This window comes from Petromyzon marinus, unplaced genomic scaffold (assembly GCF_048934315.1).
Source record: "Petromyzon marinus isolate PM22_M1 ecotype Great Lakes invasive population unplaced genomic scaffold, UKy_Petmar_22M1.pri1.0 PM_G_Scaffold_109, whole genome shotgun sequence".
Classification (NCBI taxonomy): Eukaryota; Metazoa; Chordata; class Hyperoartia; order Petromyzontiformes; family Petromyzontidae; genus Petromyzon; species Petromyzon marinus.
In genome coordinates, this window is record NW_027422661.1 from 489431 (window position 1) to 505849 (window position 16419).

Here is a 16419-nt window from a genome sequence, read left to right on the forward strand (position 1 = left end):
AAATTCTATGCTAATTCCTTTGTCAAGGCGCTTTGTTTCTTCTCACACAGCTTAAAGGTCGCGATCTCAGCGTGGCTTTGTTCGCTCCAGCGCTGTCCTCCAGACAGTCTCGTCCCTTCACCTGATGAAGACCGCTTTGTGTTGTGGCCGAAACGTCGTGAGAATTTTATTGCGTTATTTTATTTTATAAATGTATTATTTTATTCTCATTCTACGTGACTTTACCGAAAGAACCAAAGAAGACCCATAGACTACTCACACAGAGACCCATAGACTACTCACACAGAGACCCACAGACTCACACAGAGACCCATAGACTACTCACATAGAGACCCATAGACTACTCACACAGAGACCCACAGACTCACACAGAGACCAATAGACTACTCACACAGAGACCCATAGACTACTCACACAGAGACCCATAGACTCAGACAGAGACCCATAGACTCATCACACAGACACCCATAGACTACTCACAGAGAGACCCATCGACTCACACAGAGACCCATAGACTCATCACACAGACACCCATAGACTACTCACACAGAGACCCATAGACTCACACAGAGACCCATAGACTCATCACACCGAGACCCATAGACTACTCACATAGAGACCCATAGACTACTCACACAGAGACCCATAGACTCACCACACAGACACCCATAGACTACTCACACAGAGACCCATAGACTACTCGCACAGAGACCCATAGACTCATCACACAGACACCCATAGACTACTCACACAGAGACCCATAGACTACTCACACAGAGACCCATAGACTCACACAGACACCCATAGACTCACACAGAGACCCATAGACCACTCACACAGAGACCCATAGACTCACACAGACACCCATAGACTCACACAGAGACCCATAGACTACTCACACAGAGACCCATAGACTACTCACACAGAGACCCATAGACTCACACAGAGACCCATAGACTCATCATACAGACACCCATAACCTACTCACACAGACACCCATAGACTCACACAGAGACCCATAGACTACTCACACAGAGACCCATAGACTCATCACACAGACACCCATAGACTACTCACACAGACACCCATAGACTTCTCAGACAGAGACCCATAGACTCACACAGAGACCCAAAGCTGATGTAGATGCTACTGGTTCTTCACGTTCTGCAGATGTAGATGCCACTGGTTCTTCACGTTCTGCAGATATAGATGCCACTGGTTCTTCACGTTCTGCAGATGTAGATGCCACTTGTTCTTCACCTTTTACAGATGTAGATTACACTAATTCTTCACGCTCTGCAGATGTAGATGCCACTGGTTCTTCACGCTCTGCAGATGTAGATGCCACTAATTCTTCACGTTCTGCAGATGTAGATGCCACTGGTTCTTCACGTTCTGCAGATGTAGATGCCACTGGTTCTTCACGTTCTACAGATGTAGATGCCGCTGGTTCTTCACGCTCTGCAGATGTAGATGCCACTGGTTCTTCACGTTCAGCAGATGTAGATGCCACTGATTCTTCACGTTCTGCAGATTAGATGCCGCTGGTTCTTCACGCTCTGCAGATGTAGATGCCACTGGTTCTTCACTGTCTGCAGATGTAGATGCCACTGGTTCTTCACGCTCTGCAGATGTAGATGCCACTGGTTCTTCATGTTCTGCAGATGTAAATGACACTGGATCTCCACGTTCTGCAGATGTAGAGGCCACTGGTTCTTCGCGTTCTGCAGATGTAGATGCCACTGGTTCTTCACGTTCTACAGATGTAGATGCCACTGGTTCTTCACCTTCTACAGATGTAGATGCCACTGGTTCTTCACGTTCTACAGATGTAGATCCCACTGGTTCTTCACGTTCTGCAGATGTAGATGCCACTGGTTCTTCACATTCTGTAGATGTAGATGGCACTGGTTCTTTACATTCTGCAGATGTACATGTCACTGGTTTTTCGTATTCTGTTGATATTAATGTCACTGGTTCTTCTCGTTTTGCAGATGTAGATGCCACTGGTTCTTCACCTTCTGGAGATGTAGATGCCACTGGTTCTTCACCTTCTGGAGATGTAGATACCACTGGTTCTTCACGTTCTGCCACTGGTTCTTCACGTTCTACAGATGTAAATGACACTGGATCTTCACGTTCTACAGATGTAAATGACACTGGATCTTCACGTTCTACCGATGTAGACGCCACCACCGCCGTCTGTTGCACGCCGGTTGAACTCACGACTTTCGGTCTGAACAGGCAACTGGACACACGAACAGGTTTGTTCGCATCTCTGAATGTTGCATGTGTGTGTGTCCGTGTACGTTTGTGCGTGCATGCACGTGTGTTGGTGCGTGTCTGTCCGTGTGCGTGTGCATGGTTGTCTGTCCGTATGCGTGTGCGTGCGTGTGCATGTGTGTGTGTGCGTGCGTGTCCGCGTGCGTGTGTGTGTGTGCGTGCGTGTCCATGTGTGTGTGCGTGTCCGTGTGTGTGTCCGTGTGTGTGTCCCTGTTCTGGCCACCCATCCCCTCGTTTGTCACAATCACGGCCTTCACAGCTGCTGATACTCGCTAACGGCACCCGCCCCGACAGTCCGCCGGGGCCTTTACGGGGGAGACTTTGTCTCCGTCCGTCCCTTCGTCTCGCTCCCTCGACCCGCAACGCCCGGGTGCGAGCGCCACGAGCCTCAAAGCGCACCTAGCCTGGCGCGTGTGGTCATCGCGGCGGTTGTCGTCGTCGTGCTACGGCGGCACGCTCACGCCACGCGGGGGATCGTTGTTGTGCCACGCAGAGAAGGCGGCGGCGGCGGGCCGGGCCAGCTGGGCCGCTCCGGCCGCGATCCTCGCCGTGTCCCTCGCCCTGGTGGCCACGCTGCTGCTGCTGCTGCTCTACCGCCGCCGACGCCGCCGGCAGCAGCAGCATTGGCAGGAGCCCTGGGGCCCCACGTGAGTCGCTCGCTTCTCTCGGACGTGGGGCGGACGTCGGCGGTGCCCGCGGGGTCATCTTTGTGACGACCTGCCGTTGTGCCCCCACCCACCACCCCCCCCACTACCCCCCCACTACCCCCCCACTACCCACATGCGTGCAGGGAGGATCCCCCCACTCTCCCCAAGGCACCGCAGAGAAACGCGGAGGGCGACCGTGGCTACGTGAGTGGCACACCGCCAGGACACAGAGGGGTGTATAGTGTAGTGTATAGTGTAGTGTGTAGTGTAGTGTATAGTGTAGTGTGTAGTGTAGTGTATAGTTTAGTGTGTAGTGTAGTGTATAGTGTAGTGTATAGTGTAGTGTATACTAGTGTAGTGTATAGTGTAGTGTATAGTAGTGTATAGTGTGTAGTGTAGTGTATAGTGTAGTGTGTAGTGTATAGTGTAGTGTATAGTGTAGTGTATAGTGTAGTGTATACTAGTGTAGTGTGTATAGTATAGTGTAGTGTATAGTAGTGTAGTGTATAGTAGTGTGTAGTGTAGTGTATAGTGTAGTGTATAGTGTAGTGTATAGTAGTGTAGTGTATAGTGTAGTGTATAGTGTAGTGTATATATAGAGACACACTTAGACTCGACCTAAAGCTTTCGTGACTGCAGGAATTCATTTTCTTTGGGTCTTTCGGTAAAGTTGTGCCCACTTTGTTTATGACCCTTGGGCTACACCCAACTTTAAAACTTTAAAACAGCCTGCTGCTTCAGCGGCTTTCATCCCCCTCTTTTCTCCTCCTGATGACGATTGCCAAAATAATACCCACAGACTCACCACACAGATACCCATAGACTCACCACACAGAGACCCACAGACTCACCACACAGAGATCCATAGACTCACCACACAGAGACCCACAGACTCAACACACAGAGACCCACAGACTCACCACAAAGACACCCATAGACTCACCACACAGACACCCATAGACTCACCACACAGAGACCCATAGACTCACCCCACAGAGACCCATAGACTCACCACACAGAGACCCACAGACTCACCACACAGAGACCCATAGACTCACCACACAGAGACCCACAGACTCACCACACAGAGACCCACAGACTCACCACACAGAGACCCACAGACACACCACACAGAAACCCATAGACTCACCAGACAGAGACCCACAGACTCACAACACAGAGACCCATAGACTCACCACACAGAAACCCATAGACTCACCACACAGAGACCCATAGACTCACCACACAGAGACCCACAGACTCACAACACAGAGACCCATAGACTCACCACACAGAAACCCATAGACTCACCACACAGAGACCCATAGACTCACCACACAGAAACCCACAGACTCACCACACAGAGACCCATAGACTCACCACACAGAGACCCACAGACTCACCACAGAGACCCACAGACTCACTACACAGAGACCCACAGACTCACCACACAGAAACCCATAGACTCACCAGACAGAGACCCACAGACTCACAACACAGAGACCCATAGACTCACCACACAGAAACCCATAGACTCACCACACAGAGACCCATAGACTCACCACACAGAGACCCACAGACTCACAACACAGAGACCCATAGACTCACCACACAGAAACCCATAGACTGACCACACAGAGACCCATAGACTCACCACACAGAGACCCACAGACTCACCACACAGAGACCCATAGACTCACCACACAGAGACTCACAGACTCACCACACAGAGACCCATAGACTCACCACACAGAGACCCATAGACTCACCACACAGAGACCCATAGACTCACCACACAGAAACCCACAGACTCACCACACAGAGACCCACAGACTCATCACACAGAGACCCATAGACTCACCACACAGAGACCCACAGACTCACCACACAGAGACCCATAGACTCACCACACAGAGACCCATAGACTCACCACACAGAGACCCATAGACTCACCACACAGAGACCCACAGACTCACCACACAGAGACCCACAGACTCACCACACAGAGACCCACAGACTCACCACACAGAGACCCACAGACTCACCACACACTGTGCGTGTTGTGGGGATGCTCCGTGTGTAGTTGCTAATGCTAGAGAGTGGCAACAAGGCGGATATGGAGCTGCACGAGTTGCCACCGCAGCCTCAGCACCAAGACAGCGGAGCTGGCAGCTACGACTACACGGTGAGGAGGGGTGGGTGGCGAGCGAGCGAGCGGTGAGCGAGTGTCCGCCCACTGCTTAGGCTGAGTGAGCGATCCACTTCTGGCCACCCCAGTGGGTGGGGGTGGGTGGGGGTGGGGTCGGTCACCGTCTCTCTAATTTATTCCGACCCCAGCAGGTTTTCACAGACGAAGATGACGACGAGGAGTGGAAGGAAGATTTTTGAGAAGCGGCTCGGGGTGGGGCGGGGGGGGGGAGGAGCGAGAGTGCTCCACCTTGCCGTGCTCCACCTTGCCGCGCTCCACCTTGGAGTGCTCCGCCTTGCCGTGCCTCCGGTTGCCACTGGCAACGCCGGGGATTGTCGCTTCGCGAGCGGGTGAACCCCCCACCCCCCCCGAAAGAACCAAGAAGAATTGTTGTTGTTGTTGTTTGATCCCAACTGAGCGATGTTTTTCAGCATTGGGGGATATTTGCCTCGTGCCAGTTACAATCGGTGCCCCGAGTTTGGCTTTTCACTTTTTTTTTGGGTGGGGTGGGGGTGGGAATTTTGTTTTACGAAAGAGCTCTCCGTTACCGGACGCAGTGTTTTTGTTATTTTATTTTAGTCTTCGCGACGGTCTCTCACCTCCCAGCGCTTTCCCCCGGCGTTGGTGTGCCGCTGGACGGGAGGCGACTGGGCGTGGTGCTAGGGAGCCAGGGAGAGGGGGGTGGGGGGGTGGGGGGAGAATTTAAATTCGCCCTCGCGTGGCCGGGGGTCAATGAGCGGCGACATCGGCACGGTCCGTCACGACGTCCGGCACGGAGAGGGAGTTCCGCGTATTTATATTATTGTTTTACCGGGGCGACAGGCGGCGTCACGATGGCGCGTACAACGCCGTGAGCCTTCGTGCGCCCCGTCAGCGTCTCGGTTTTTTATTTCTCCCCGAACCCGGCCAGTTTCATCGGCCGCTCCCGCGATGCCGCAGCACTTTCGTAGTTTGACGCTGTTGGTTTTCGGCGAGCCGATATCAGCCGGGTTAGATTGTGTAAATGAATAAATGCACAAATGTGGCTGTCGCCTGACGAAGCTGGTTGTTGTGATTGCTGGTGAAATGTCACGGTGTCCAGAGTGCAAATGTTGTTGCTTGGCTCGCTAAACCACCAGTTTTCTTTGGTTCTTTCGGTAAAGTCACGTAGAATGAGAATAAAATAATAAATTGATAAAATAAAATAACACAATAATATTCTCACGACGTTTCGGCCACAACACAAGTGGCCTTCATCAGGTGAAGGGACAGCACACTGGACAGCGCTGTCCTACCAGAGAGTTTCGTCCCTTCACCTGATGAAGGCCGCTTGTGTTGTGGCTGAAACGTCGTGAGAATATTATTGTGTTATTTTATTTTATCAATTTATTATTTTATTCTCATTCTACGTGACTTTACCGAAAGAACCAAAGAAGATGAATCCTTGCAGTCACGAAAGCTTTAAATCGAAATTTAACCCACCACTGTTCTGTATTAGTCTACTACACTACACTATACACTACACTATACACTACACTATATACTACACTATACACTATACTATACACTACACTATACACTACACTATACACTACTATACACTACACTACTATACACTACACTATACTATACACTACACTATACACTATACTATACACTACACTATACACTACACACTACACTATACACTCCACTACACACTATATATACTACACTATATATTACACTACACACTATACTATACACTACACACTATATATACTACACTATTTTGTTGCTTGGCTCGCTAACCCACCAGTGTGCTGTACTAGTGTACTACACTACACTATACATTACACTATACACTACACTATACACTACACTATATACTACACTATACACTATACATTACACTATACACTATACACTACTATACACTACACTATACACTACACACTATATATACTACGCTCTGTTGTTGCTTGGCTCGCTAACCCACCAGTGTGCTGTACTAGTGTACTACACTACACTATACATTACACTATACACTACACCATACACTACACTATACACTACCCTATATATACTACACTATACAATACACTACACTATACACTACACTATACACTACACTATACACTACACACTATATATACTACACTACACACTATACACTACACACTATATATACTACACTATATACTACATTATACACTATATACACTACACTATACTACTATACACTACACTATATACTACATTATACACTACGACACACTGCATTAGTAGGATCCGTCGATTGTTTTGTGATGTTCTTCTGCCCGTTCACCCAGAGCCGTACTGCTTATTCATATTCTCTGGTTCTTTCAGTAAAGTCACGTAGATAGAACAAATAAAGTGAATAAAAAATACCACCACGTTTAGATCGCAACACGGAGAGACATTGACTCACACGGAGCACCACAGAATCACAGAGACATAGACTCACACAGAGAGCCACAGACTCACACGGAGAGCCACAGAATCACAGAGCCATAAACTCACACAGAGAGCCACAGACTCACACAGACAGCCACAGAATCACAGAGCCATAGACTCACACAGAGAGCTACAGACTCACACAGAGCCACAGAATCACAGAGCCAGAGACTCACACAGAGAGCTACAGACTCAGAGAGCCACAGAATCACAGAGCCATAGACTCACACAGAGAGCCATAGACTCACACGGAGAGCCACAGACTCACACAGAGCCACATAATGACAGAGCCATCGACTCACACAGAGCCACACAATGACAGAGCCATAGACTCACACGGAGAGCCACAATCACAGAGACAGACTCACACGGAGAGCCACAGAATGACAGAGCCACACAATGACAGAGCCATAGACTCACACGGAGAGCCATCGACTCACACAGAGAGCCACACAATGACAGCCATAGACTCACGGAGAGCCACAGAATGACACAGAGTCACAACGACAGAGCCATAGACTCACACGGAGAGCCATTGACTCACACAGAGCCACAGAATCACAGAGACATAGACTCACACGGAGAGCCATCGACTCACACAGAGAGCCACAGAATCACAGAGCGATAGACTCACACAGAGACCCATAGAGACCCATAGACTCACACAGAGACCCATAGACTCGCACGCAGCCAAAACAAACTACAAGACAATTCACGGCCAAACACATCCGAAGAGAGGCACCTGACAGACACCCGAGTTCGATTCCCGCTCACGGATGCGCCCTACCCAACACCATCAAAGACGTAACCGGTCAAACTGGGGGGGGGGGGGGGGAGACAAAGGCGGCCGGGCGTGGTTGCTGGCCCACACACCCGTCTCGTGTGACGTCTTTAAATGCAAAAGCGCTGAAGCTGGCGCGTGTCTTGACAATGGCGCCCTCTAGTGGCTGCTCACGCGTGGCGATGGCGCTTTGTTGATAAATTAGAGACAACGATCCCCCGTGCCCCCCCCGGAGGGGAGGCGGTGGGCGGGTCTCGTGATGGGGGGAGGGGCAGTCACGTGCCTCTACGGGTGGGCGGGTCTCGTGATGGGGGGAGGGGCAGTCACGTGCCTCTACGGGTGGGGGTGGGCGGGTCTCGTGATGGGGGGAGGGGCAGTCACGTGCCTCTACGGGTGGGGGTGGGCGGGTCTCGTGATGGGGGGAGGGGCAGTCACGTGCCTCTACGGGTGGGGGTGGGCGGGTCTCGTGATGGGGGGAGGGGCAGTCACGTGCCTACTTGTGTGGGGGTGGGGAGTTTGGTGGTGTGACGAGAAGGGAGTGATTTGAGGTGCGGAGTTGAGGCGAGCGAGAGGAGGTGAGGCGAGAGAGAGGAGGTGAGGCAAGGAGAGAGGGGAGGTGAGGCGAGGAGCGAGGCGTGAGGGAGCTGAAATCCGGCAAGTGGAGGGAGCCACATTGCATTCATGGCTTTTATTTTGGTGATTTCGAAAACGTTTTTTGGGTTTTGGCCATGTTTTTGTTTATTGTAGTACGGAGTTAGACTGATGGCCTTAATGTTAGTTGTCTTGTGGTTGTTGTTGTTTGACTTGCATCCCACTGGGATTTTTGCACACAGCGTTGGTGTACGGTGCTATTTCAGGAATATTTTGATATTTTTTCCTGTATTTTCTGTTTGCACAGTCACATAATCACTTTAAGATGTTTTCTTGTTCATGTTTTTTGTTTGTTGAGGTTGCACCCGATTCAAGAGCTGAATGGCTCACAGGGCTATAACAAATGAATTAAACTATGAACTATGCTTCGCCGTTCTTACCCTCACCGCGATCACGGCGGCAGCAAGCAGCGGCAAGCAGGGGCGGCACCGCTCCCCCATCGCCGATGAGCCTCCTCCACTCAAGCCGCCGGCCGCGTCCGCACCGCCTCGTCCAGGCCCCGGCGTGGCTGGCGCCGCGCGCCACGCTGCGCTGCGATCCCCGCTCGGCCAGGACGCTCCGCGGCTCCGAGCTGATGGAGGCGCCGCGGTTCGCGTGGGGCACCGACGGCTTCTACGCGGCGCGGCGGGGCGAGGGCCGGGGCGGCCGGGGCGCCGGGGCGGGCGGCGTCGTGGACGAGTGCCGCTTCCGTTCCCGCTCGCCGACGCGACCGGAGCGGTACTGCGCTCCGCCTCGCGGCACGGGGGGGGGGGCCTCGAGGCACGGGGGGGGGGCCTCGAGGCACGGGGGGGGGGGGGCCTCGAGGCACGGGGGGGCCTCGAGGCACGGGTGGGGGCCTCGAGGCACGGAGGGGGCCTCGAGGCACGGGAGGGGCCTCGAGGCACAGGGGGGCCTCAAGGCACGGGGGGGCCTCAAGGCACGGGGGGGCCTCGAGGCACGGGGGGGCCTCAAGGCACGGGGGGGGCCTCGAGGCACGGGGGGGCCTCAAGGCACGGGGGGGGCCTTACTGGCGAGCGCGCCGTGAAGAAAAAACAAAAAATTTTAAAAAAAATTCCTTCTAGAAAAGTAGAGAAGGGGGGGTGTGGGGTTACGTAAAACAAAGCATTAAAAAATCCCCCAAAAAATCGAGTGCAACTGGGTTAAATGTTAATTAACCAAGTCACCAGGAATGTGTCCGATCTCACGCGATCTCGGAAGCTCAGCACGGTTGAGTCTGGATCGTGCGTCGATCGGTGACCACCATACAAACCGGCTTAGTGCAGGCTGCTGTTATGCTTCATGGTGGGCAGCTCTATCATCTTAATGCTCCTGCTCTCACCATAATCCTCACAACTCACATGGTGGAAAGCCCTCATCCAGTGGTGAATTAATAAAGTGATGTACAAATATAAGACAACGGTCTGATTTGCTCCCCAAAAAGGTAAGATTAAATCCCCATTAGCCTAATAAACTTAAAAAGCAATGTTTAAACAACCAAACTCGTAATTTGTTTTATTGATGGGGAATATTGCTGGGGAGATGCTTTATCGCTAGCCATGCTATCTTAATGTTTACAGCTGTAATCCTCTTGTTACGTGTGCATTGCATCAATAAATTGAGAAATATTCAGATAATTAGCGCTGTAAATGCCTCGGAGGCCAATTTCATTTTCCAAATATAATTTCAGGTAAGAATAGGAGGAATAAGAAGTGTGTTTAGTATAGAACATGCAGTGCAGTCGCCATCCATGTTAATGTAAGCCACAGGATGGCAGCAGCATGTATACACTTGATTGAAACCTTCCACTTTTATAACGAAAGCTGTTTTATAAGCAGACTTGAAGATAATGTTATAGTAAACGTGCGTATAATATGTTTTTAACATCTCTTTTTTAACATTTTTTTTATTATACAACTAATTCCTAAATGTTACATGTATAATAAAAGGAATTTACTCGCAACACAAGACGATCGCTTGTGTTGCGATGGAAACGTGATATTGTTCTTATTTTCATTATTTTTTCTATCTACGTGGCTTTACCGAAAGACCCAAAGAATATAGAAATTACATTTTGTATGACTTACCCAACCAAGATGGTTCTTGTATCATATGCTAGATGTACTGTAATTGAACATTTGTCTTGGTTTTTGTTTCTGACCGTGCAGATATGCCTGACCGGGTGCCCTCAGGATGCCATGATTAAGATTAATAGAATCTGTCACGAGCATAATTTCAAGTTCTTTGCAGGAGATGTGTTTGGTTATCACAGCTACATGTTTATATTCTTAGCTCTTTCGGTAAAGTCACGTTTAAGGGAAACAATAAAATAATAAAATATATATAAAACAATAAAAATTATCACGATGTCTCATATCCTGCGTCCTTTCACTGGAAAAACCACCTCTGCGGTACAAAATTCTACTCACCTGGTATCGACAATCAAGGGTATTTCCCTGTCCCCAGACGACCTGCTTGTCAGTTTTGATGTAGTTTCCTTATTCACCAAGGTTCCTGTACCTGACACCATCGCAATCATTGAAGACTTGGTTCATCAAGGACTAAACACTGAGGTACCCACCCTGGTGAGACTGTTTAACCAATACATACTTCACTTGGAATGGAACTTTCTACAAACTGAGGGCGCCCCAATGGGCTCCCCCCTATCTCCGGTTATAGCTAACATTTTCATGGAGAAATTTGAGACTGACGCCATCCAGACTGCCACTCTGCACCCAACCTTATGGAAAAGGTACGTGGATGACACCTTTATCATCTGGCCACATGGCCGGCCTGCTCTAGACCAATTCTTCGACCACATCAATTCCATACACCCAGCCATCAGATTTACCATGGAAGTCGAAAAAGATGGCAAGCTACCTTTTTTGGATGTCCTAATTAAAAAGAGACCTGATGGTTCAATGAGCCACTCTGTCTACAGGAAAGCTACCCATACGGATGCTTATCTGAAACCGGATTCCTACCACCATCCATCATAGAAGAATTCTCTCATCAAGAGTATCATAGAGCCCAATGCATATCCGACCAGGAACACATAGGCAGTGAACTCAAGCACGTACACCAAGCTCTTAAGGCTAATGGTTACTCCGACTATACAATCCGCAAAGCTATCACTCAAACCATGAAGAAGGACCCTCTTGAGGAGCCTTTCAAAACCATCACTTTACCCTACATTGCGGGGATCACAAAAAAGATCTCCAAAATCTTGAATAAACACAAGATCCAGGTCCGTTTCAACACATTACATAAAATCCGTGATCTGGTTCCGTCTGTAAAAGATGTGATTCCGGACATACAGTACCCTGGTGTCTACAAACTAAGTTGCTTCTGTGGTAGTAGTTACATTGGAGAAACCAAACGTCATGTCTCGGACCGCATTCGTGAACACAAAGCAGACCTTAAACACGGTAGGACCAACACCTCGGCCGTGGCAGATCATTGTTATAATTCAGTAGGCTCACATGACATTGACTTTTCCAAGACAGGTTCTTTGTAAGCCATCTGGCTACCATGAGATATTCGTTCATGAGGCTATCCACATATACAAGCACAGAGACAATTTCAACCGAGAAGATGGATTCTGGCTTAGCAATCATTGGAAAGATTTGATAAACTATTTCAGGTCTTAATTGATTGTTCACGCTTACAGTGGCTTTCAGACAGCATACATTAATTTTTCGTCTCCCCCCTCCTCTTTTCAGAACATAGATGGACTAGTCCTTCTAAATAAACTGCCAAATCGCTGCGCGTGGCGCTGGCGTTTTTTTAAAATATAAATAAATAAATGCACCGTTAAAATAAATAAATTAATGCAAACCGACACACCTGATGACGACCGTTTGTGTTATGGTCGAAACGTGATCATTTGTATTGTTTTATATATTTTTTATTATTTTATTGTTTCCCTTCAATAATAAAATATATATAATATATATATACTTTATTATTTTTTGTTTCCCTTCAACGTGACTTTACCGAAAGAGCTAAGAATATGAGTTTATCAATCTACATGACGACGACGATGATGATGATGAGGTTGTCAATCTCCATGACGACGATGATGATGACGAGTTTGTCAATCTCCATGATGACGATGATGATGACGAGTTTGTAAATCTCCATGAAGACGATGATGATGATGAGTCTGTCAATCTCCATGACGATGACGATGAGTTTGTCAATCTCCATGATGACGACGATGATGATGAGTTTGTAAATCTCCATGACGACGATGATGATGATGAGTGTTAATCTCCATGACGACGACGACGATGATGATGACGAGTTTGTAAATCTCCATGACGACGACCTCCAAGCCTCGTGGAGCCTCCAGCAGCCCCCGTTGCCATGGCCACGGGCACAACCACTTGAAGACTTCAACCCGGGGGTGGTGGTCGACATCGGGCGGTGGCAGCGTTCAGTGGCGATCATCTGCGTTGTGTCGCATTTGCGTGAGAGAGAGAGAGTTTCAAGTTTTCAAGTTTCATTTATTAGGTGTAGCCCTGTGAGCCATGCGGCTCTTAAGTCGGGTGCAACCGCAACAAACAAAATTTGAACACAGAACATCTTAAAGCGACAATGCGTAACAGAAACATTCTGGAATAAACCAGCAAATATTCCACACAAAAAAACATGTTAAAACGCTGTGTGTTAAAATCAATGTGGTGCAAGCCAACAACAACAACCATAAGACAATTTAGATTAACCATGTTTTCGAATCACCAAAATAAAGCTGTAAAAACAATGTACCAACAGTAATCATAGGAACTGTGAATTTAAATTTAACAATAAACGATATACATAATTCGTACGACAAAAAAACTGCAGCCATAGCTGGCAGCACGACACTCCCAGTGTATGATGTGTGAGTGAGTCAGCAGCAGAGTGAGTGAGTGTATGATGTGCGAGTCAGCGTATGATGAGTGAGTCAGCAGCAGCGTGAGTGAGTGTATGATGTGCGAGTCAGCGTATGAAGAGTGAGTTAGTGAATGATGTGTGAGCGAGTGTATGCTGTGTGAGCGAGTCAGTGGCAGTGTGAGTGTATGATGTGTGAGTCAGCGCACGATGTGTTAGTCAGCGCATGATGAGTGAGTCAGTGTATGATGTGCAAGTGAGCCAGCAAACAATGAGTGAACCTGTGTATGATGAGTGAATGGGTCAGTGGTTGTGCGAGTGTATGATGTGTGAGTGAGTAAGCGCATGATGAGCGAGTCAGTGCATGATGTGTGAGTGAGTCAGTGCATGGTGTGAGTGAGTCAGTGCATGGTGTGAGTGAGTCAGTGTATGATGTGTGAGTGAGTCAGTGCATGGTGTGAGTGAGTCAGTGTATGATGTGTGAGTGAGTCAGTGCATAATGTGTGAGTAAGTCAGTGCATGGAGTGAGTGAGTCAGTGTATGTGTGAGAAAGTCAGTGTATGATGTGTGAGTGAGTCAGTGCATGGTGTGAGTGAGTCAGTGTATGATGTGAGAGTGAGTCAGTGTATGATGTGTGAGTGAGTCAGTGTATGATGTGAGGGTGAGTCAGTGTATGATGTGTGAGTGAGTCAGTGTAGAATGTGTGAGTGAGTCAGTGCATGATGTGTGAGTGAGTCAGTGTATGATGTGTGAGTGAGTCAGTGTAGAATGTGTGAGTGAGTCAGTGCATGATGTGTGAGTGAGTCAGTGTATGATGTGTGAGTGAGTCTGTGTATGATGTGAGAGTGAGTCAGTGTATGATGTGTGAGTGAGTCAGTGTATGATGTGTGAGTGAGTCAGTGCATGGTGTGAGTGAGTCAGTGTATGATGTGTGAGTGAGTCAGTGCATGGTGTGAGTGAGTCAGTGTATGATGTGTGAGTGAGTCTGTGTATGATGTGTGAGTGAGTCAGTGCATGGTGTGAGTGAGTCAGTGTATGATGTGTGAGTCAGTGTATGATGTGTGAGTGAGTCAGTGTATGATGTGTGAGTGAGTCAGTGCATAATGTGCGAGTGAGTCAGTGCATGGTGTGTGAGTGAGTCAGAGCATAATGTGCGAGTGAGTCAGTATATGATGTGTGAGTGAGTCAGTGTATGATGTGTGAGTGAGTCAGTGTATGATGTGTGAGTGAGTCAGTGTATGATGTGTGAGCGAGTCAGTGCATAATGTGCGAGTGAGTCAGTGCATGGTGTGTGAGTGAGTCAGAGCATAATGTGCGAGTGAGTCAGTATATGATGTGTGAGTGAGTCAGTGTATGATGTGTGAGTGAGTCAGTGTATGATGTGTGAGTGAGTCAGTGTATGATGTGTGAGCGAGTCAGTGTATGATGTGTGAGAAAGTCAGTGTATGATGTGTGAGTGAGTCAGTGCATGGTGTGAGTTAGTCAGTGCATGATGTGTGAGCGAGTCAGTGTATGATGTGAGTGAGTCAGTGTATGATGTGTGAGCGAGTCAGTGTATGATGTGTGAGTGAGTCAGTGCATGGTGTGAGTGAGTCAGTGTATGATGTGTGAGTGAGTCAGTGCATGATGTGTGAGTGAGTCAGTGCATGGTGTGAGTTAGTCAGTGCATGATGTGTGAGCGAGTCAGTGTATGATGTGTGAGCAAGTCAGTGTATGATGTGTGAGTGAGTCAGTGTATGATGTGTGAGTGAGTCAGTGTATGATGTGTGAGAAAGTCAGTGTCGGCTCCCTCTGCTTGCGCCGTCGCCCCGCCCCCCCCCCCCTTGACTCCGTCGGCCCCCCCCCAGCTCCGTCACCCCCCCCCGGCTCCATCGCTCCCCCGCTGGCTCCGTCGCCCCCCCCCCGGCTCCATTGCCCCCCCCCCCAGCTCCGTCGGCCCCCCCTGGCTTGGTCGCCCCTCCCCGGCTCTGTCGGCCCCCCCCCCCAGCTCCGTCGGCCCCCCCGGCTCCGTCGCCCCCCCCCGACACCGTCGGCCCCGCCCCCTCCTCCGTCGGCCCCCCCCTGGCTCTGTCGCCCCCCCCCCAGCTCCGTTGGCCCCCCCCTGGCTCCGTCAGCCCCCCCCAGCTCCGTCGCCCCCCCCCGACTCCGTCGCCCCCCCTGGTTCCGTCGGCCCCCCCCGGCTCCGTCGGCCCCCACCCAGCTCCGTCGGCCCCCCCCCGACTCCGTCGGTCCCCCCTGGCTCCGTTGCCCCCCCCCCGGCCCCCCCAGCTCCGTCGGCCCCCTCGGCTCCGTCGGCCCCCTCCGTCGGCTCCCTCGTCCCCCTCACAAACGACAGACACGGTCAGATATCTTCCATGGTAGGTTGGCAGTCACCTTTAAGTGCAATAAAAAATAGTTATAATAATTGTAACAACAATGAAAATAGCAATGACAATCATAATATTACCGACAAGGATGATTGTAAACGGGGTTACACTCCCACTCCCCCACCACCTCAATTTAACATGGGTTGACCCACGGGTGACCGCCCGATGTTTTGTAAACAAGTTTAACGTTGAGGGGGTTGTTGGTTATTGGATTCC

At 49.7% G+C, this 16419-nt stretch overlaps 1 protein-coding gene across 3 annotated transcripts in view; it reads left to right on the plus strand.

Annotated features, from left to right (window-relative positions):
* Positions 1-6154, plus strand: part of LOC142908889 (uncharacterized) — a 48614-nt gene extending 42460 nt beyond the window's left edge. The window contains exons 6-10 of one of the 3 annotated variants that reach the window (XM_076059538.1): positions 1995-2264; positions 2777-2930; positions 3074-3134; positions 5014-5115; positions 5271-6154. In XM_076059538.1, the coding sequence (XP_075915653.1) occupies positions 1995-2264; positions 2777-2930; positions 3074-3134; positions 5014-5115; positions 5271-5318 (635 nt within the window). In that variant the 3' untranslated portion in view covers positions 5319-6154. The remainder of the gene's footprint in view (positions 1-1994; positions 2265-2776; positions 2931-3073; positions 3135-5013; positions 5116-5270) is intronic. The other 2 variants (XM_076059539.1, XM_076059540.1) reach the window with 2 other exon arrangements.
* Positions 6155-16419: the final 10265 nt, after the last annotated feature.